Here is a 22,405-nt window from a genome sequence, read left to right as displayed (position 1 = left end):
ATGAAACCCGCCCCCAACCCGCCCAATTTGAAATCCGCCGCCAGAAATGCACTACGCTGCCGTAACTTACGGGGCGAACTCGCTGAGGATTTGAATATACGCCAGGTAAGGTACGGCGGCGTAGTGTATCTCTGATACGCTGCGCCGATCCAAATGTGTGTGGATCTGGCCCTAAGTGTCCCCTCCTTCCCCTGCTGATAATTGATCTTTTTTTTCCTCCATCCATAATACTGCACCCTCAGGGGTATACAAAGAATGTCCTACCCAGCGCTGTCACCCGTAGCCACGCTGGGTATAATAGGGCGTATGAGAGACCAATCTTCTGCATTTTCCGTTTAACCTCCACGAAACTCACCCTCCGCTTCTGTAGCTGAGGGGAGAAATCAGGATAGAATGAGACTTTAAAGCCTTCAAAGAAAACATCCCCCATCTCTCTACTCTTTCTTAATAAAGCCTCTTTGTCACGGTAATTAAAAAATTTCAGAAGCATAGACCTTGGGCGCCCCCCAGAAGGGGGTGGTTTAAAAGGGACTCTGTGCGCTCTTTCTATCATAAACGCCTGTGAGAAGCTCTCTTTACCAAATAATTTTATAAACCAATTTTCTAAAAATTCTATGGGCTTTGACCCCTCACATTTTTCCGGAAGCCCCACCAATCTAACATTATCCCTCCGAAGTCTATTTTCTATTTCGTCCATTTTTTCTTCAAATTTATCCACTAGGGTCTTCATATTCTTAACATCTTGTTTGACAGGGTGCATTTCGTCCTCCATTTGTGAAATTCTCCCTTCCACCTCCGATATCCTTTCATTAGTTTTCTGTACCTCCTGTCTCACCGAGACCAGCTCCTTCTTAATGCCTTTCATTTGGTCACACAATTCCCCTAATGTCTTTTTACATTCACCACTAGGAATACATCTTTTATTGTGGGAATATCTTCTGGCGGAGGGATTATTATTGGATCTGTATCTGCAACAGCTGTGTTTTTATTAACAGTAGTTTTAATTACTGCTGCAACTGCTTGACCTTGGCTTCTTCTATCTGTGTTTGTTTTGGCAGGGGCCTGGGATGTTGAGCCGCTTTTACTTGGGGTTTGCTCTGTTGAAAGAACATATTTTTCTAATTTGGCCGCTGCCACAGCAGCTACCCCACCTTATCCTTCGCCGATCTTAGCGATTGCAGCCCCGACATTATTGTTGAGAAAAAAAAAAAGGAAAAAGACAGAACTTTTACTTCTTAAAAATGGATTGCGGGTGGTGAGCAGTCCTTGAACGATCCTAGAGCGGGACTTACAGGCATATGATAGCCATTGTATCCAGCTGTCCCGAGGAGACCAGGAAGGCAAAAAATAAATAAAAAATATATATATAAAAAAAAGGGGGGGAATGGGAGAAAAAGCCACAAGTATACCGGAGATGAAAAGAAAAAAAAAAAACCTTTGGCTTTGACCAGCCAGCACTTTATTTCTAAACAGTCAGGGGGAATAAACAGTACTTTCATTCTCACCTCCTTGTGTATAGTAGGAGAGGAAAAAAAGAAAGGCATAAAGTGCTTAGTGCTAGTTTTTTAGGATTAATTCACAGTTCCATGCAAAGAGTGTCAATATTATTTGGGTTACTCACTCCGTCCTTTTCCGTGCTGTTTTCCGCAGCTTCACCCCTGTAACATCAGTTAAACTGCAGGCTGCCGTAGGAGCTTTCCTCCTTTCTTTATGTTTTCTCCTCTGCTCACAGTGCTCTCAGTACTGCACTGACTCTCAATACTGCAGAGTCATAGACCCACCAAGAGGTGCAGGATGCGGTGGGAGAACGAGGGGGGACCCTCTGGGACTCTCTGGGAGACCCCCGATTGCCTCCGGCACCCTCTCCTCCGTCCTCCGGCAGAGACACACGGGGACACGCTGGGATTCGCTGGGCCGATCACGCGGTCCAGTCAGCTGACCACCGCCCTCCAGTCGTGGGCTGGGATCCCAGGACTGCAGCGCCAGACTACCGCCAGACTTCCGCCGACCACCAGCCTCTGGACCACCAAGGGGACCACCGAAGGGACTCCAGGGGGAAACCCCCCGAACAGCTGGAACAGGTCTCAGGGACACTCCCGATCTCCGCGGCTCCCGCCGGCAGGTACGTCGGCGATGTCAGCGGGTTTCAGCGGGGTTCATCGGGTTTACACAGGATTGCGCAAGAGGACTCAAGCAGGACGTTTAAGCGGCATGCTAGGGGTAGCAAGGCTGTAGGAGACGCAGCTTACACCTCACAACATCTCACATGCTTGCCTCACTCCACACACCTCCACACCTGCATCCGGTCACGCCCCTCGCTCTAGCTGTTTAAAGGGCTGACGTACAGCTACGACGATTTGTGGGAGAGAACCAACCTGCCACAGTATAATGACGGCGGCTGGTCGGCTAGTGGTTAAACAAGATTTTAAATACACCTTTTTGTCTAATTGTTGTCTGGGTATATTATGCTTTGTGTGTATATTTATCTTAGCTCAGGACCTGCCTAAATCAGAACTTGCATTTTTGCTGCATGTCCTAAGTCTTGAATACATAAGCCACAACTGTGAGAAGCCTAATATAATTCAGTATCTTTTTATTGGCCATAGGTCTTATGCTGGATGACATTGGAGAAAGCAAAAAATGTGTAAACATCGATGAATGTCCCTGTTTTTATGACAAAATCTATCAGCCCAATGAAAAACGAAATGGCTCTTGTAACTCAGAATGGTAAATTATAGAAGTATTCACTTAGGATGATATATGTTAAGTTTGCAAAAATATGTTGGTGTGTTAATTTCTTCAAAACGATCTTACTAAATGTTGTTTTTATTTTGGAGTTATCTCAATATGAGCAGTTAAAATAAATCATTCATTTGTGAAGAAGGCTCAGATGTAAGCAGCTTTCTTAATTTATTGGTTGTATTCTAACATCAAAGTAGTCTGTTGTAACATATTTTCTTCAAAACGATCTTACTAAATGTTGTTTTTATTTTGGAGTTATCTCAATATGAGCAGTTAAAATAAATCATTCATTTGTGAAGAAGGCTCAGATGTAAGCAGCTTTCTTAATTTATTGGTTGTATTCTAACATCAAAGTAGTCTGTTTTAACATATTTTAAGTGTATGCCGTTTAACCACTTAGCCCCCGGACCATATTGCTGCCCAAAGACCAGAGTACTTTTTGCGATTCGGGACTGCGTCGCTTTAACAGACAATTGCGCGGTCGTGCGACGTAGCTCCCAAACAAAATTGGCGTCCTTTTTTTCCCACAAATAGAGCTTTCTTTTGGTTGTATTTGATCACCTCTGCGTTTTTTATTTTTTGCGCTATAAACAAAAATAGAGCGATAATTTTGAAAAAAATTAATATTTTTTACTTTTTGCTGTAATAAATATCCCCCAAAAATATATAAAAAAACATTTTTTTTCCTCAGTTTAGGCCGATACGTATTCTTCTACATATTTTTCGTAAAAAAAAATCGCAATAAGCGTTTATTGATTGCTTTGCGCAAAAGTTATAGCATTTACAAAATAGGGGGTATTTTTATGTCATTTTTATTAATATATATTTTTTACTAGTAATGGCGGCGATCAGCGATTTTTTTCGGTATTGCGACATTATGGCGGACACTTCGGACACTTTTGACACATTTTTGGGACCATTGGCATTTTTATAGCGATCAGTGCTATAAAATGCATTGGATTACTATAAAAATGCCACTGGCAGTGAAGGGGTTAACACTAGGGGGCGGGGAAGGGGTTAAGTATGCCTGGGTGTGTTCTTACTGTGGGGGGGGGGTGGCCTCACTAGGGGAAATCACTGATCCTCTGTTCATACATTGTATGAACAGAAGATCAGCATTTCCCTTGCTGACAGGACCGAGAGCTGTGTGTTTACACACACAGCTCCCGGTCCCCGCTCTGTACCGAGCGATCGCGTGTGCCCGGCGGCGATCGCGCCCGCCGGGCACACGCACGGGAGTTGGGGGCGAGCGCCCCTAGTGGCGGCTGAGAGAGAGGACGTTATACTACGTGCTCTTGCCCAGCCGAGCCGACCTGCCGACGTAGAACGGCGGTGCGCGGTCGGCTAGTGGTTAAGTGTATGTCGTGGCAGAATTTTAAAAGGCACATACAGGAAATGTTTGCAATACGTTCACATTTACCCATGTTTTGTATCTTTGAAAAAAATATATAAAATAAAATCAAAACAGCAAAGATTAGACATATTTTGCGTGTAAAAAAATGCTATGCTCGAGGAGATTTACTAAAATGGGAGGATCTGGTGTAGTTGTGCATAGTAGCCAATCGGCTTCTAACTTCAGCTTGTTCAGTTGAACTTTGACAACAAAACCTGGAAGCTGATCAGTTTCTATGGAGAGTTGCACTAGATTTTGCACTCATCAGTTTTAGTAAATATCCCCACTGTGTCTCCCAATTCCATAAGCCACGTCTCACCTGTCACTGTTCAACATTTTTAACATTCTTTATTTTGAAAACAGGAGCAAAGAAAACAAGTAATAATAATAAAAAACTGTTCTGCTTCATTTTTATAGTCAAGCATCATACTAATATATAAAAAGGAGGATTTCCTTTAAAGTTCAACTTTATCAAAAAGTATACTATGCTGTCCCATAAAGTTATAGCAGCATTGCATTGTGCAGTAAACCTAACTTCCAGCTAAGGCTTCCTTTCAGTTTACAGAATATAGTCCAAAACGAAAGTTAAAAAAAAAGCCTTCTTAAAATCTTCTGCAGCCTGTGATGGCTCCATCCCAGTTATTGTAGGGTCAGAGCAGCTGCCAGGACCAGCACCCCCCTGCTCTTTTGGAATACACATGCACAGTGTTTACTGTCTCCTGTCACCCTATGATAAGCTCAGCAACTGTGACAGGAGACAGTAAACTCTGCGATTGTGTTGCCCAAAAGAATAGGGTGGTGCTCTTGACAGTTGCTCTGTCCACAATTATTTGGGATGGAGACATCACAGGTTGCAGAAGATTTTAAGAAGCCGCCTTCTAAATTGGTTTTGGGACTACATTCTTTACAGGATAAGTGCACCTTTAAAAAAATAAAAATAAAATCCAGCTCCCCTATGTAACAATATATGTAATATACTTATTTTGCAGAAATAAGTAAGCTTTCAATTTATCTTACCCACCCCCACATCTGCGCCCAGCTGGCTGTATAAAAAACTTCCTGGACAGACCTTGGGATGTGTGATACAGGAAGGAGTTTACCAGCTGACTTCATTAGCACACACTCTGCATTTTCCCTCCCACTTTCAGCAGATCATTACCACCCCTTATCACATGCAAGTTTTTCCTATGTAATCAGTAAATACCATTCTCACTAAATACACAGGCAGTGATCATCCATTTGGCAGAGTGTGCAGGAGCTGAGTGATCACAGCCTATGTGGATTGAGCTGTAATATTGAAAACAGGAGAAGTATGTCCTGGGTTCTGTAAAGCTTACTGTAGTAGTTCTACCATCAACTATATAGTGCAAGGGCCTGCCTGACTGGATACAGAGTGATTGGATAGATGGTGTGTCCTTCTAATATATCGTTTTAGTAAATCTAAAGGAGATGGTATAGAGATTGTATAATCAGATTTTATAGTATATAGCCATCTTTATACACCTACAATTAATTGGTTGCGCTTTGGTGTGCCATTAACAATTAATGGCACCAAAACACAGAAACAAGCACACATTTTGCAAAACACTTGCCACATGTAGGACAACCCACTGAAATAATTGGGCTGCCCTATGTGTGTCATGGGGGTCTTTGCTAACAAAGATAAATGACCCACATCCCTAAACACAAAGTTTTAGCAAAGCACTGACCTTTCAAAGTCCCATTTAGAGGAAATTCTTCCCAGTTGCTAAAATTACGTGTGTCATGGGAAAAATGCACCAAACATGCACTCCTACTGCACTTAGTGTGAATGGAGCCCGAAAGTGAAATTGGTATGTTTACACAAGAACAAAGAGGCTCCATTCACATCTGTGCATTTCCGAATGCATGGCAAACCTCACAGAAAATAAGCACTTTGCCTTGCGCTGCAAATACACCAAAAAGCACAGCAAAAACTCTAGAGCACAAAATTCTGGAGCTTCTTTGGGATGGTTGTTGCACATAGGGTAGCCTATGTGTGATGAGCGAAAATGCTAAAAAACACAGACTATGCAGAGATTTGAATGGGTTTTGACAGCTGAATGTCTTTATTCACTCTCTCTTATGTACTTGTTTAAAATTGACCATACACTGTGCAGTATGATTGTACAATCTCTGTATAATTTCCTTTAGATTTACCAGAACTATGGAATAAGAGTACCCACTTATCTATCCATTCACTCTGTATCCAAACAAGCAGGTTCTTGCACATCAGGGGTGTCCAACCAATGGGTTGCATGCAGTGATGTATTATGGCCTAGGCCGACTAGGCCCAGGCCTAGGGCGGCACTTTGCGGGGGGTGGCAAAATCCCATCCTGTCCCCCTGTGCTCATCCCATCCTGTCCCCCTGTGCTCATCCCATTCTGTCCCCCTGTGTTCATCCCATCCTGTCCCCCTGTGTTCATCCCATCCTGTCCCCATCCCTCCTGTCCTCATCCCATCCTGTCCTCCTGTCCCCATCCCATCCTGTCCCTCTGTGCTCATTCCACCCTGTCCCTCTATCCTCATCCCACTCTGTCCTCATCCCATCCTGTCCCCCTGTGCTCATCTGATCCTGTCCCCCTTGTGCTCATCCCATCCTGTCCCCCCTGTCCTCATCCCATCCTGTCCTCATCCCATCCTGTCCTCATCCCATCCTGTCCTCATCCCATCCTGTCCTCCTGTCCTCATCCCATCCTGTCCCTCTGTGCTCATTCCACCCTGTCCCTCTGTCCTCATCCCACTCTGTCCCCCTGTGCTCATCCCATTCTGTCCCCCTGTGTTCATCCCATCCTGTCCCCCTGTGTTCATCCCATCCTGTCCCCATCCCATCCTGTCCTCATCCCATCCTGTCCTCCTGTCCCCATCCCATCCTGTCCCTCTGTGCTCATTCCACCCTGTCCCTCTATCCTCATCCCACTCTGTCCTCATCCCATCCTGTCCCCCTGTGCTCATCTGATCCTGTCCCCCCTGTGCTCATCCCATCCTGTCCTCATCCCATCCTGTCCTCATCCCATCCTGTCCCCCCTGTCCTCATCCCATCCTGTCCCCCCTGTCCTCATCCCATCCTGTCCCTCTGTCCTTCCATGAAAATGACAGGGCGGGTCTTAAAAAGGAAGGGGTGCATCATATATAAAGTAGGGGGTGCACGAGTTTTACCAGGCCTAGGGCGGCACAAAACCTAAATGCACCCCTGGTTGCATGTGACCCCAGAAAGCTTTGGAGAGATGCTGGGGATGTCTTGCAAGCAAAGTAGCTGTGGCAGCTTACATTGACAAGGCAGGCAAATGCATGCGTGGAGGGATGTCGTGACCTAGTGAGTGCAGGGTGTATGCTAATGAGGTCAGCTGGTAAACTGCTTCCTGTGTCTTACTGGCTCTTATGTCCCAAATCTACATACCAGGAAGTCTCTGAACCTTTCTTTGGAACACAGTAAGGGCTAAGGTAAAGCCTTGTTCTGAAAATCAAAGAAAGCTTTTATTTTTTTACAACTGAGGTACATTAATGGTATATTGGTACACAAGGGAGCTGGATTTCTAGAAAACAAAGGTGAACTTGGCTTTCAAACTGAAAGGGGGCCCTGGCTGGATGGTAGGTTTAGTACACTATGCTGCTGTACTCATATAGGAGTATAAGAGTATAGTGTGCTTTTTTTTTATATAAAGGTGTACTTACGCTTTAAAAATATTTTTTTGTAAATGTTTTACTTTTACTTGAAAACATTATTTCAGTGTGCTAGTTTAAACAACATAATTAAAAATATGTCCGATGGTTAGCTTTTGTACAGGTGGAAAATGGATTTGTTCAGACGAAAATTGCCCTGGAACCTGCAAGGTGACACATGGCTTGGATGTCGTAACATTTGATGGCATGGAATACAGTTTGTCAGGCAACTGTCAATATACCATATTTCAAGTGGGTACCTTTATTATAATATTATAAATACAGTACATTACATTATGTTCATTATTTTCAAATTAAAGGGGTTGTAAAGGTTTGTTTTTTATTTCGTAAATGGGTTCCTTTAAGCTAGTGCATTGTTGGTTCTCTTACCTTTTCCTTCCATTTCCCTTCTAAAAAATTTTTTTCTTTGTCTGAATTTCTCACTTCCTGTTTCTCCTCAGTAAGCTTGCCCCCATCATCCGAGCCGTTCTGGCTGGGGGTTAGTCCGGGGGTTAGTCAGCCAGAACAGCTTACTGAGGAGGAACGGGAAGTGAGAAATTCAGACAAAGAAAACAAAGAAAAAAAAACATTTACAGTAGAAGGAAAATCTAAGGAACATGTTAGTGAACACTAGCTTAACCACTTCCATACAGGGCAATTTCACCCCCTTCCTGCCCAGGCCAATTTTTAGTTTTCAGCGCTGTCGCACTTTGAATGACAATTGCGCGGACGTGCGATGTGGCTCCCTAACAAAATTGGCGTCCTTTTTCCCCCACAAATAGAGCTTTCTTTTGGTGGTATTTGATCACCTCTACGGTTTTTATTTTTTGCGCTATAAACAAAAATAGAGCGACAATTTTGAAAAAAAAAAAACACTTCTTTTACTTTTTGATTTAATAAATATCATAATTTTTTTTAAAAAAACATTTTTTTTCCTCAGTTTAGACCGATACGTATTCTTCTACATATTTTTGTTAAAAAAAACAAAACGCAATAAGCGTATTTGATCGGTTTGCGCAAAAGTTCTAGCGTCTACAAAATAGGAAATAGAATTATGGCATTTTTTTTTTTTTTTACTAGTAATGGCGGCGATCTGCGTTTTTTTTATTATTGTGACCGTGACATTGCGGCGGACATATCAGTCAATTTTGACACATTTTTGGGGCCATTCACATTTACACAGCGATTAGTGCTATAAAACTGCACTGATTACTGTGTAAATGTGACTGGCAGAGAAGGGGTTAACACTAGGGGGCAAGGAAGGGGTTAAATATGTTCCCTAAAGTGTGTTCTAACTGCTAGGGGGAGGGGGACTCACAAGGGGAGGAGATCGATGTGTGTTCCTCTGTACTGGGAACACACATCTGTCTCCTCACCGCTGACAGGACATGGATCTGTGTGTTTACACACACAGATCCATGGTCCTGCCATGATTGCGGGTAATCGTGGGTGCCCAGCGGACATCGCCCCCTAGCGGCCGGAAAAGACAGGATGTCAAATGACTTCCAGTCTGAAGGACGAGAGGTCCCCACCGACGTCATTTTACTATGGCTCGGTGGGGAAGAGGTTAAAGGAACCTATTTAGAAAATAAAAAAACAAACCTTTACAACCCATTTAAGCTGTAGTTTTGCATTTGAAATATACTGATTAACTTTTTGTAAACATCACAAGGGAACTGGTGTATGCATGCAGCCTTACAATGTAACCAGGTAAGGGAAACAGTTGCTTAAAGATCAGCTTTGAACATTGTTCTGCAGTAAGGAAAACAAAGTTGCACTTATATGATGTCCTTGTAGTCAATAGACTTTGCCACTGTAATGACTCATAAACCCTTTTTAAATGCATGAATAGATCCATGTGACTAAAAAAATATTTATGAAAAAAGCATCTATCTATCTATCTATCTATCTATCTATCTATCTATCTATCTATCTATCTATCTATCTATCTATCTGTGACGGTATCGGTATGATATCCCCGTCAACGTTCCCTTCTTCCCATAACGAAAATCACCCCAATATTCCACGAGGAGGGATATCCCTGGAATCGCCCAGAAAGCCACACATGAGACAAGCTTACTGCTAGAACAAGACACTTTATTGACACAAAAACTCAGCTTATATGTGGTTACAGCCTGTTAGGAACGCCCCCCTCACACAGTGGGGTTTCCCATACAGATTATAGGAGACAAGTCGGAGCCGACCCTGCAGACACGTTTCTTTAGATAAAGACATCAGTGGAGTTAAATACTAGTTGTAACAGCCTGACCACAATGAAGCAATCAGAATAATTAACATGAGCCACTTATCTAATCATTGTAAACAGTAAGGCCGGTCTCCTTCCCACACACAATCAATCAATTACCATTTGAACTAGGGAGCTGGCTGAGGAAGGGTCATTAACATGTCAATAGCTTGTAACACATGAATCCATCTAACCCACAATTTAACCAAGCAGGGAGATTTACACTGACATATCCTTCACAATGGCCCCCCTTTTTCTCCCTGCTCCGGCAAACCCGGTTGGACCTTCCCTGGTCCAGTAGGGTTGACGGGTTCAGAGCTTTTAGTCCGAGGTTAACTCCGTTTGGCGTGACTGACCTCCATTGGTAACTGCTTCCGACTCAGGTATGCCACCGGGTCGTCAGATCACACGCCGGTCAGTCCCCAAGTCTTTGTGCGATCTGCAAAGTCACCAGAAGTCAGTGTGAAGACAGCGAATGGGTCTGTGCGCCGCCGTCTAGGTGTCCCGCTATGGGAGGGGGCAGGTTATGGCTCTGAAGTGACAATCACAGGAGATTCATAAAAAGAAAAAGTTATATTTGTTGAACTGCTGTAGCACTGGTGTTTAGAGTGCGGGGGGGGGGGGAAGGGGACTCAGAGCCCCATAAGGTCAGCCACCCCCTGCTCCCTCCGCAGCCGCCGGTTCTCCTCTTGGAGCTTCTCCAGCTCCATCTCCAGTTCATGGAGCCTGGGGGGGTCAGCCTGCTGTGACCTCAGGTGGTTGTTCTCCTCCTCCATGCGGCTTATGCACTCCTCCAGCTCTATGTACTCACGGATCAGCTCCTGCTTGCTCATGTCCTGCAGGCTCTCCACGTGGTCCTTCATCATCAGGAACTGGGTGGTGGTGTAAGGGGCCACCGGTGGGCCCTTGGCGAACATCTCGGCCCGCATCTGGGACACCCGCTGCGATTCCATCTCCTCCAGTCGCTTCTTCTCCTCCCAGGTCCGCTGATTAAATGACTTCCAGGACCTCTTCTTCTTGGAGGGTAGCTGGCGGTGCCTCTTTCTGCCCAGCTCCCTCCAAGGCCCCTCCGGCTCATGGCTGTCGCCCATGACCAGCTGACAATGGTGTTCCCTGTTGTCCGTAATAACAGATTGTACCATGAGGGCTTCGTAAGGGGTGCCCAATGGTTCTTCCTGACCCAGCTCCTGGGGATCCCAAGCTGAGTCTACACAATGGGCTGCTGCTGGTGGGCGGTACCCAGGTTGAGACCAATTTGACCTGGTGTTGTCATTCATGGGGCAATTCTGCTTGAAGTGACCCAACTGTTTGCACCGGAAGCAGCGTTGTTCGTTGTCCTCCTGGCGTGGGTAGCGAGGGCTATATGTCATCGGTCTGTTAGGCGGTTGGTATCTAGCGGCTGGTGGGTGTGAGGGCGCCGTTGGTTGTGGGGGTTGTACCCGTGGTGTGACCTGGTTTGTCTTGCGAGTATCCGCATATTCATCCGCCAACTTCGCGGCCTCTGGTAGAGTCATGGGCCTGCGATCTCTCACCCAATCCTTGACGTCCGTCTGGATGTGATTGTAAATTGCTCCAGGAGCATTAGTTGCAAAATGTCCTCTGCGGTGGTGGCCTGGCTGCTGTTAACCCAGTTAGAGGCCGACAGGGACAGCTGGCATGCCCATTCTGCGTAAGAGTCTTCCGTGGTTTTGCGTGAGTCCCTGAACTTCTGTCGGTGGGACTCTGGGGTTACTGCATAACGAGCCAGGAGCGCTTCTTTAACCCTGGCGTAGCTATGGATATCCTGATCTGGCACGGTCCGGAAAGCATCAGAAGCTTTGCCTGACAGTTTGCCTGACAATATTGAAACCCACTCTCCTCTAGCTATTCGGTGCAGGTTACATTGTCGCTCAAAATCCGTCAGGTAGTTATCAATCTCACAGTCCTTTTCATCAAAAGCTTTAAAAGCGCTAAACGGAATCTTCCTTGCGTCTGCTGTGCTGTACTCACTGTTCGTAGAAGGTGCGGCTGCTTGTTGGACTGCTGCCAGTTTTAACTGTAGCTCTGCGTCCCTTATTTGTTTATCCTTCTGTAGTTCTGCGTCCCTTATTTGTTTATCCTCCTGTAGCTCTGCGTCTCTTATTTGTTTATCCTTCTGTAGCTCTGCGTCTCTTATTTCTTTAGCCTTCTGTAGCTCTGCGTCTCTTATTTCTTTAGCCTTCTGTAGCTCTGCGTTTACTAACATGTCCATCACTTTCAGCACCACATCCGGCGTTGGGTTCGGGCCGAACCAAGCTAGCTTCTCTCTCATTAGCTTGTTGGCTGGCGATTCCTCCTCCTGAATCACTGGTGTCTCCATCTCTTGTACTGCTGGCGTTGCTGCAATCCCGTCCTCCTGGTCTAGCTCCATTGATTCTGCTATGATGATCGGCTTGGTTTTGTTGCTAGCAATCCTTCCACGAACTTCCAGTAGTTCTTCCAGTGTCTGCTTGGAATCCGGGTGTAAAGGGGAATAGAAGGGAAGATCCCGCTGCTACCAACCAATTGTGACGGTATCGGTATGATATCCCCGTCAACGTTCCCTTCTTCCCATAACGAAAATCACCCCAATATTCCACGAGGAGGGATATCCCTGGAATCGCCCAGAAAGCCACACATGAGACAAGCTTACTGCTAGAACAAGACACTTTATTGACACAAAAACTCAGCTTATATGTGGTTACAGCCTGTTAGGAACGCCCCCCTCACACAGTGGGGTTTCCCATACAGATTATAGGAGACAAGTCGGAGCCGACCCTGCAGACACGTTTCTTTAGATAAAGACATCAGTGGAGTTAAATACTAGTTGTAACAGCCTGACCACAATGAAGCAATCAGAATAATTAACATGAGCCACTTATCTAATCATTGTAAACAGTAAGGCCGGTCTCCTTCCCACACACAATCAATCAATTACCATTTGAACTAGGGAGCTGGCTGAGGAAGGGTCATTAACATGTCAATAGCTTGTAACACATGAATCCATCTAACCCACAATTTAACCAAGCAGGGAGATTTACACTGACATATCCTTCACACTATCTATCTATCTATCTATCTATCTATCTATCTACAGTAGGTGAACCCGATTTTGTGTCAATCTCGCTCTCTTTCTCGGCGAGATTGAGCACCTACGAGCCCCATCGCGGGAGCCAGCGCCGAGCTGGCTTGCCGCGATGGAGACAGAGCCGTCATAGAAGCAACGGGAGATCCGACTTGGATTCCCGCCAATTCTACACGTGTGCGGCGTTTGTTATGAATCCTGAGGGGGAAGTCCCCGCCGGATTTTAAATAAAAATCCGGCATGGGTCCCCCCCTCAGGAGCATACCGGGCCCTTAGGTCTGTTATGGGTTGTAAGGAGAGCCCCCCTACGCCGAAAAAAACGGCGTAGGGGGTCCCCCTACAATCCATACCAGACCCCGTATCCAAAGCACGCTACCCGGCCAGCCAGGAAGGGAGTGGGGACGAGCGAGCGCCCCCCCCCCTCCTGAGCCGTACCAGGCTGCATGCCCTCAACATGGGGGGGTTGGGTGCTCTGGGGCGGGGGGGCGCACTGCGGCCCCCCCACCTCAGAGCACCCTGTCCCCATGTTGATGAGGACAGGGCCCCTTCCCGACAACCCTGGCCGTTGGTTGTCGGGGTATGCGGGCGGGAGGCTTATCGGAATCTGGGAGCCCCCTTTAATAAGGGGGCCCCCAGATACCGGCCCCCCACCCTAAGTGAATGAGTATGGGGTACATCGTACCCCTACCCATTCACCTGCAAGAAAAGTGGTAAAAACACAAATAAACCACACAGGGTATTAAAATATTTTATTAGTCTGCTCCGGAGGCCGCCCCCTGTCTTCTTTATTAGCTCTTTTACCAGGGGGAGCTTCTTCTTTGACGTCTTCGGGTGGGTGGGGGCCGCCGTCTGGTTCTCTTCCACCGCCGGGGGGGGGGGTGGCTTTTAAAAAAGCCCCCACCCCCCCGGCGGGTTTCCTCCGGCGTCTTCGGCGGGGCTCTTCTTCTTCCGCTATCCCGACGGGTCTTCTCCGCTATCCGGGGGGGGTCTCCTTCTATGTTCGCCGCTCTCCGCTGTTGACTCGTCGCACCCCGGTTCTTCGTCTCGCAGTCCGGTCCCTTCTTCCGTGCTGTACGTCTTCTTCCGTGCTGTGAGTTCTTCTTCCGCGCTGTGACGTCATGTTCTTCACTTCTCTTCTTCTCCCGATGTTGACACGTCGCCTTTCCTCGCTGCAATGACGGGTGCGCGGCTTGCATCGGATTTATATAGACCCCACAATCCCATCATGCTCTGGTACCTACCCATGTGATACCTACCCACGTGGGTAGGTATAACATGGGTAGGTACAGAGCATGATGGGACTGTGAGGCCTATATAGGTCCGATGCAAGGCGCGCATCCGTCATTTCAGCGAGAAGGACCGGCGTGTCAACATCGGGAGAAGAAGAGAAGTGAAGAACATGACGTCACAGCACGGAAGAAGAACTCACAGCACGGAAGAAGACGTACAGCACGGAAGAAGGGACCGGACTGCGAGACGAAGAACCGGGGTGCGACGAGTCAACAGCGGAGAGTGGCGAACATAGAAGGAGACCCCCCCCGGATAGCGGAGAAGACCCGTCGGGATAGCGGAAGAAGAAGAGCCCCGCCGAAGACGCCGGAGGAAACCCGCCGGGGGGTGGGGGCTTTTTTAAAAGCCACCCCCCCGGCGGTGGAAGAGAACCAGACGGCGGCCCCCACCCACCCGAAGACGTCAAAGAAGAAGCTCCCCCTGGTAAAAGAGCTAATAAAGAAGACAGGGGGCGGCCTCCGGAGCAGACTAATAAAATATTTTAATACCCTGTGTGGTTTATTTGTGTTTTTACCACTTTTCTTGCAGGTGAATGGGTAGGGGTACGATGTACCCCATACTCATTCACTTAGGGTGGGGGGCCGGTATCTGGGGGCCCCCTTATTAAAGGGGGCTCCCAGATTCCGATAAGCCTCCCGCCCGCATACCCCGACAACCAACGGCCAGGGTTGTCGGGAAGGGGCCCTGTCCTCATCAACATGGGGACAGGGTGCTCTGAGGTGGGGGGGCCGCAGTGCGCCCCCCTGCCCCAGAGCACCCAACCCCCCCATGTTGAGGGCATGCAGCCTGGTACGGCTCAGGAGGGGGGGGGGCGCTCGCTCGTCCCCACTCCCTTCCTGGCTGGCCGGGTAGCGTGCTTTGGATACGGGTCTGGTATGGATTGTAGGGGGACCCCCTACGCCGGTTTTTTCGGCGTAGGGGGGCTCTCCTTACAACCCATAACAGACCTAGGGGCCCGGTATGCTCCTGAGGGGGGGACCCATGCCGGATTTTTATTTAAAATCCGGCGGGGACTTCCCCCTCAGGATTCATAACAAACGCCGCACACGTGTAGAATTGGCGGGAATCCAAGTCGGATCTCCCGTCGCTTCTATGACGCGCTTGCTGGGATGTGCTGTCACTATTCCAGTGAGTGCGAGTTGTCGGCGAGATCTCGGCACCATGTCGCCGAGTATCAGCGCGACGCTGTCATGCTAAAAACACAATATCACAAACACCTACTGTATCTATCTATGATAAGTGGAAGGCTGACTGCAGGTCAGCCTGAATTTGTAGGAAGAGTCGGGAGGTATTTAAACCCGCCCTCTATCCTCCTTTCTGGGCGACGGTTCTCTCGCGCTGACACGCGTAATTTCCGGGGCGACCATGTGACGTCTCTTCTGCATTTTCATTTCCTCTGGGTGGCTGTGCGGCTGTAGCAGGCTCCGCTTCTCCCCACTCTCACGTGCGAGGTTCAGGTTTCATTCAGGGGGGCGGCGGCTTATCTGGTTTTCTACGGACCTTGGTGCTGGCCACTGGGGGAGTTGGTGGGCAGAGCCAGGCAGCGATGTTATACATCAGTGGCATCTGCTCCTCTGTATCCCCGCTATGTCCGCGCCTCTGTTTTTCCATTTGTACCGCTCCTCTGTTTCTCTAAAAGCACCGCTCCTGAGACTCGGAGGGGGGCGTTTGGGGGTGTAACGGCATGGTGGGGAGGTGGTAGCAGGGTGGGGGTCATTCACGGGGCTCGGGGCTGACCGCGTGTTGGCTTTGGGGGGCCCGGCTCCATCCCCCTCAGATCATTACCAGTTATAGATGAGAGTGCTGGCAGTGTTCTTCCTACCACCTATATCCCTGCTGCTGTATGCAGGTTCTAACGCATGTCACTTCTCACTGACATCGCTTCATTCAGATGTGCAGTGATTGGCTGGAAGGAGCATCTTCTTCAGTACGGCCTGTCTCCTCCCTTGTGGCATGTGTTGTTCACAGTGATAACCAGTGTGTGCTGAGGTGTTGTGGGGGGTTTAGTGGGGCTTTTGGGGTTCCCCTCAGGCTGGGGTAGTTGGGGCTGGGGGCAGTGTATCAGTCAGCGGCTGTATTTTGGTATTGGGGGGGTGGGGGGAGTCATGCGAGCCGTTTCTGCATTCTATCTCCCCCTGTCTTAGGATTCTGGTTGGAGTGTGTTTAGTCAGTGGGCTCAGTGAGTGTATGTTTTTAGTCAGATACGGTATGCTATTCTATTTACGTTTCCCATGCGATTACGTTTCCCATGGTGTTCATGTTCTCATGCGATTACGTCTCTCATGGGTTCATGTTCTCATGCGATTACGTTTCCCATGCGATTACATTTCCCATGGTGTTCATGTTCTCATGCGATTATGTTTCTCCTGGGTTCATGTTCTCATGCGATTACGTCTCTCATGCGATTACGTCTCTCATGGGTTTACGTTTCTCATGCTAGTCATGTCCTCATGCGATTACGTTTCTCATGCAATTACGTTTCTAATGGTATTCATGTTTTCATGTCATTACGTTTCTCATGGTTTTATGATATTCATGTTCTCATGCGATTACATTTGTCATGCGATTACATTTCTCATGCGATTACGTCTCTAATGCGATTATGTCTCTAATGCGATTACGTCTTTCATGGGTTTTCGTTTCTCATGCTAGTCATGTCATCATGCGATTATGTTTCTCATGGTATTCATGTTCTCATGCGATTACGTTTCTCATGCGATTATGTTTCTCATGGTATTCATGTTTTGTATTCATGTTCTCATGCGATTTTTGTTTCACATGGTATTCATGTTCTCATGAGATTACGTTTCTAATGCGATAACGTTTCTCATGGTTTTATGGTATTCATGTTCTCATGCGATTACGTTTCTCATGCGATTACGTTTCTCATGCAATCACATTTCTCATGCGATCAAGTTTCTCATGCGATTGCGTTTCTCATGGTATCCATGTTCTCATGCGATTTTGTTTTGCATGATATTCATGTTCTCATGCGATTACGTTTTTCATGGTTTTATGGTATTCATATTCTTATGCGATTACGTTTCTCATGGTATTCATGTTTTGTATTCATGTTCTCATGCGATTACATTTCTCATGCGATTACGTTTCTCATGGTATTCATGTTCTCATGCGATTTTGTTCCGCATGGTATTCATGTTCTCATGCAATTACGTTTCTCATGGCTTTATGGTATTCATGTTCTCATGCGATCACGTTTCTAATGCGATCACGTTTCTAATGCGATCACGTTTCTCATGCGATTACGTTTCTCATGGTATTCATATTTTGTATTCTTGTTCTCATGCGAGTCATGTTCTCATTACGTTTCTCATGCGATTACGTTTCTCATGCGATTACATTTCTCATGCGATTACGTTTCTCATTGTATTTTTGTTCTCAAGTGTTTACGTTTCTCAAGTGTTTACGTTTCTCATGCTACTCATGTTCACGTTTCTCATGCAATTTTTACGTTTCTCATGCAATTTATGTTCTCATGTTTTTTTTGTTTTCTCATGCAATCTTACGTTTCTCATGCTATTCAGGTTCTCGGGTGTTTACGTTTCTCATGCAATTTTACGTTTCTCATGCAGGGTTCAGTCGTGATGTTTTCCTAGTTGGTAGTATTGGTATGTCCATGTTAGATTCATGGTGTTTCACCGCTGGGGGGGGTCACCTATCACATTTATGGGTACCAACGGATTGAGATGAACGTTTCTAATTGGCTTGTACGGTGGCAAGACTCCTCATCTGTTTCTCATACGTTTCATGCATCTTGACATTTCACTACTCATATAATGACCTGACACATCTTCAGGTTCATCAGGCCTGAGTTTACGTTTTTAATTTGCCTGCTACACCTCAGGTTGCTCGGCCTTTTCAATTCATGGGATTGTCACATTCTTAGTCCGGCTCATACTTTGTATTATCGGTATGTTCGGTTAATTTTTCACATTGTAGGTTACAATATCACACCACGGCAGTGTTCCAATCATGTTATTCCCAAGACTGTCATGGTTAGTCCTACACACCTACATTTAATTTTCCTTGTCTTTGCATACATGTCAGGTTCATATCTTCACTTTAGATCTCATGGCTAGGGTTGAGCGAACCCAAACTGTAAAGTTCGGGTTCGGTACAGACTTTGTTTTTTTTTTGCTCCCGAACCCGAATAATTGGAAAAAGTTCGGGTTCGGGTTTGGAGTTCGGCTATTTTATGGCGCTGCACAGCAGCCAATCGCTATTTGTTTTACTAGTGTGACTAGGAAGCCATCACAGCCATGCCTACTAATGGCATGGCTGTGATTGGCCAGTGCAGCATGTGACCCAGCATGTGACCAGCCTCTATATCAGATAGAGGCACACAGCACAGCTCGTCACTCTGCATTAGCTAGTGTAGGGAGAGGCTGCTGCTGATTGAGGGACAGTGTCAGAGAGGTGTATCCTGCTTCAGAAATCTACACAAGCACTGTTTATTTTTGTGCGATCTGCATCTTATAGTCTAGGCAGAGGTTCCAGCTATTTGCTATAGGGACAGGCTGCTGTTGATTGAGGGACAGTGTCAGAGAGGTGTATCCTGCTTCAGAAATCTACACAAGCACTGTTTATTTCTGTGAGATCTGCTTCTGATAGTTTAGTGAGAGGTTCCAGCTATTTGCTATAGGGACAGGCTGCTGTTGATTGAGGGACAGTGTCAGAGAGGTGTATCCTGCTTCAGAAATCTACACAAGCACTGTTTATTTCTGTGAGATCTGCATCTTATAGTTTAGTGAGAGGTTCCAGCTATGTGCTATAGGGACAGGCTGCTGTTGATTGAGGGACAGTGACAGAGAGGTGTATCCTGCTTCAGAAATCTACACAAGCACTGTTTATTTCTGTGAGATCTGCATCTTATAGTTTAGTGAGAGGTTCCAGCTATTTGTTATAGGGACATGCTGCTGTTGATTGAGGGACAGTGTCAGAGAGGTGTATCCTGCTTCAGAAATCTACACAAGCACTGTTTATTTCTGTGAGATCTGCATCTTATAGTTTAGTGAGAGGTTCCAGCTATTTGCTATAGGGACAGGCTGCTGTTGATTGAGGGACAATGTCAGAGAGGTGTATCCTGCTTCAGAAATCTACACAAGCACTGTTTATTTCTGTGAGATCTGCATCTTATAGTTTAGTGAGAGGTTCCAGCTATTTGCTATAGGGACAGGCTGCTGTTGATTGTGGGACAATGTCAGAGAGGTGTATCCTGCTTCAGAAATCTACACAAGCACTGTTTATTTCTGTGAGATCTGCATCTTATAGTTTAGGGAGAGGTTCCAGCTAATGGCTATAGGGACAGCAATCTATAGGTGACTCTCTGTATATTTCACCAGCACTGCACCTGTCACCACCTGTGATATACTGTGTGTGTCCAGTACATAGTTTAGGGAGAGGTTCCAGCTATTTGCTATAGGGACAGAAATCTATAGGTGACCCTCTGTATATTTCACCAGCACTGCACCTGTCACCACCTGTGATATACTGTGTGTGTCCAGTACATAGTTTAGGGAGAGGTTCCAGCTATTTGCGATAGGGACAGCAATCTATAGGTGACTCTCTGTATATTTCACCAGCACTGCACCGGTCACCACCTGTGATATACTGTGTGTGTCCAGTACATAGTTTAGGGAGAGGTTCCAGCTATTTGCTATAGGGACAGAAATATATAGGTGACTCTCTGCATATTTCACCAGCACTCCACCTGTCCCCTGTGATATACTGTCTGTGCAGTACATTCTTTAGGGCTAGGTTCCTGCTTCTTGCTATAGGGACATAAATATATAGGTGACTCTCTGCATATTTCACCAGCACTCCACCTGTCCCCTGTGATATACTGTATGTGCAGTACATTCTTTAGGGCTAGGTTCATGCTTCTTGCTATAGGGACAGAATTATATAGGTGAATCTCTGCATATTTCACCAGAACTCCACCTGTCCCCTGTGATATACTGTCTGTCCAGTACATTGTTTAGGGCAAGGTTCCTGCTTCTTGCTATAGGTAGAGAAATATATCGGTGAATCTCTGCCTATTTCACCAGCACTCTACCTGTCCCCTGTGATATACTGTCTGTGCAGTACATTGTTTAGGGCTAGGTTCCTGCTTTTTGCTATAGGGAAAGAATTATATAGGTGAATCTCTGCATATTACACCATATTACACTATTGTTGTATTTAAAAAAACACCCATTTAGGGCAAGATCCTACATTTGAAAAATATGAGGAAAACATCAAATAAGGGACGTGGCCGCGGCCGTGGTGCTGCTGGTGGAGCTCCTGTTACAGGGAGAGGACGTGGTCGATCTGTGCCAGCTACACGCACAAGTGAAACACCTTTCTCAGGTGCGAGTAGCCGACAGAGCCTGCAGCGGTATTTGGTCGGGCCTAATCCAGCTCTACGAATGTTGAGGCCAGGAGCAGAACAGGCGGTAGTAGATTGGGTTGCTGACAGTGCCTCCAGTTCCTTCACATTGTTTTCCAACCAGTCTTGTGCTGATGTCCACCATCAGTCTTTCACCTCACCCCCTTGCAAATCAGCCATGCAGTCTGAGCCCCAAATCATGCAGCAGTCTCTTCTTCTTTTTGATGAGTCTGTTAGCATGTGTTACCAGGGCCATCCACCTAGCCCAGCCCCAGAAGTGGAAGAGATTGAGTGCACCGATGCGCAACCACTTATATTTCAAGATGAGTACATGGGGGACCATCACAGCACGTCTTGGATGATGATGAAACACAGTTGCTTTTGCAATTGTGCAGACCGACAAGGAGGGCAGTGGTGAAGACTGGGTGGAAGATGATGTTGGGAACGATGAGGTCCTCGACCCGACATGGAATCAACCTCATGCAGGTGACCCATGTAGTTCGGAGGAAGAGGCGGTGGTCGCACAGAGCCACCAGCACAGCAGAAGAGGGAGCAGGGTGCCAAAGCAGAGCGTCCGTCTCCTAGACCGTACGCCTGCTACTGTCCAACGCAGCAAGGGACCGAGCACACCAAAGCCAGGTCCAAGGAGTTCCCTAGCCTGGCAGTTCTTCACACAATGTGCTGATGACAAGACACGAGTGGTTTGCATGTTGTGCAATCAGAGCCTGAAGCGAGGCATAAATGTTCTCAACCTGAGCACAACCTGCATGACCAGGCATCTAAGTGCAAAGCACGAGCTGCAGTGGAGTACACACCTCAAAAAACAATAAAGGTCTCTGGCTCCTCCTGCTTCCTCTTCTGCATCAGTCTCGGGCCTCTCGGCCTCTTCATCCACCTCTGTAGTGACAGTGCCACCTGCCACCCCTCAATTAGAGGACCGGCAAGCAACACTACCACCTGGGTCACCAAACATCTCCACAATGTCCCATGGAAGCATTCAGCTCTCTATCTCCCAAACACTGGAGCGGAAGAGGAAGTACCCCCCTACCCACCCGCGATCCCTGGCCCTGAATGCCAGCATTTCGAAATTACTGGCCTTTGAAATGCTGTCATTCCGCCTGGTGGAGACGCAGAGTTTTAAAAGCCTGATGGCATTGGCTGTCCCACAGTACGTCGTGCCCAGCCACCACTACTTTTCCAGGCGAGCCACCCCTTCCCTGCACAACCAAGTGGGGGACAAAATCAGGTGTGCACTGCGCAACGCCATCTGTGCCAAGGTCCACCTAACTACGGATACGTGGACCAGTAAGCACGGTCAGGGATGTTATATCTCCCTAACAGCGCACTGGGTAAATGCAGTGGCGGCTGGGCCTGAGGCGGATAGCAGTTTGGCGCATGTCCTTCCACCACCGAGGATTGCAGGGCGCTTCAGTTTGCCTCCTGTTCCTAACTCCTCCTACTCCGCTTCCTCATCCTCTACCGCCTCCTCATCCAGTCAGCGTAACAAATTCACCACCAACTTCAGCACAGCCATGGGTAAACGCCAGCAGGCAGTTTTAAAACGTTCCTGTTTGGGGGAAAAA

General features: G+C 47.0%; 1 protein-coding gene across 50 annotated transcripts in view; it reads left to right on the top strand.

Annotated features, from left to right (window-relative positions):
* The window catches only part of LOC120931788 (mucin-19-like), a 584,870-nt gene that overhangs the window by 104,330 nt on the left and 458,135 nt on the right, over nucleotides 1-22,405 (top strand). For all 50 annotated transcript variants that reach the window (XM_040343605.1, XM_040343590.1, XM_040343599.1 and 47 more), the window contains 2 exons: nucleotides 2,607-2,727; nucleotides 7,931-8,069. In XM_040343605.1, the coding sequence (XP_040199539.1) occupies nucleotides 2,607-2,727; nucleotides 7,931-8,069 (260 nt within the window). The remainder of the gene's footprint in view (nucleotides 1-2,606; nucleotides 2,728-7,930; nucleotides 8,070-22,405) is intronic.

This window comes from Rana temporaria, chromosome 3, assembly GCF_905171775.1.
Source record: "Rana temporaria chromosome 3, aRanTem1.1, whole genome shotgun sequence".
NCBI lineage: Eukaryota > Metazoa > Chordata > Amphibia > Anura > Ranidae > Rana > Rana temporaria.
The sequence above is the reverse complement of the archived record's forward strand: the minus strand, read 5'-3'. Positions and strand labels throughout refer to the sequence as shown.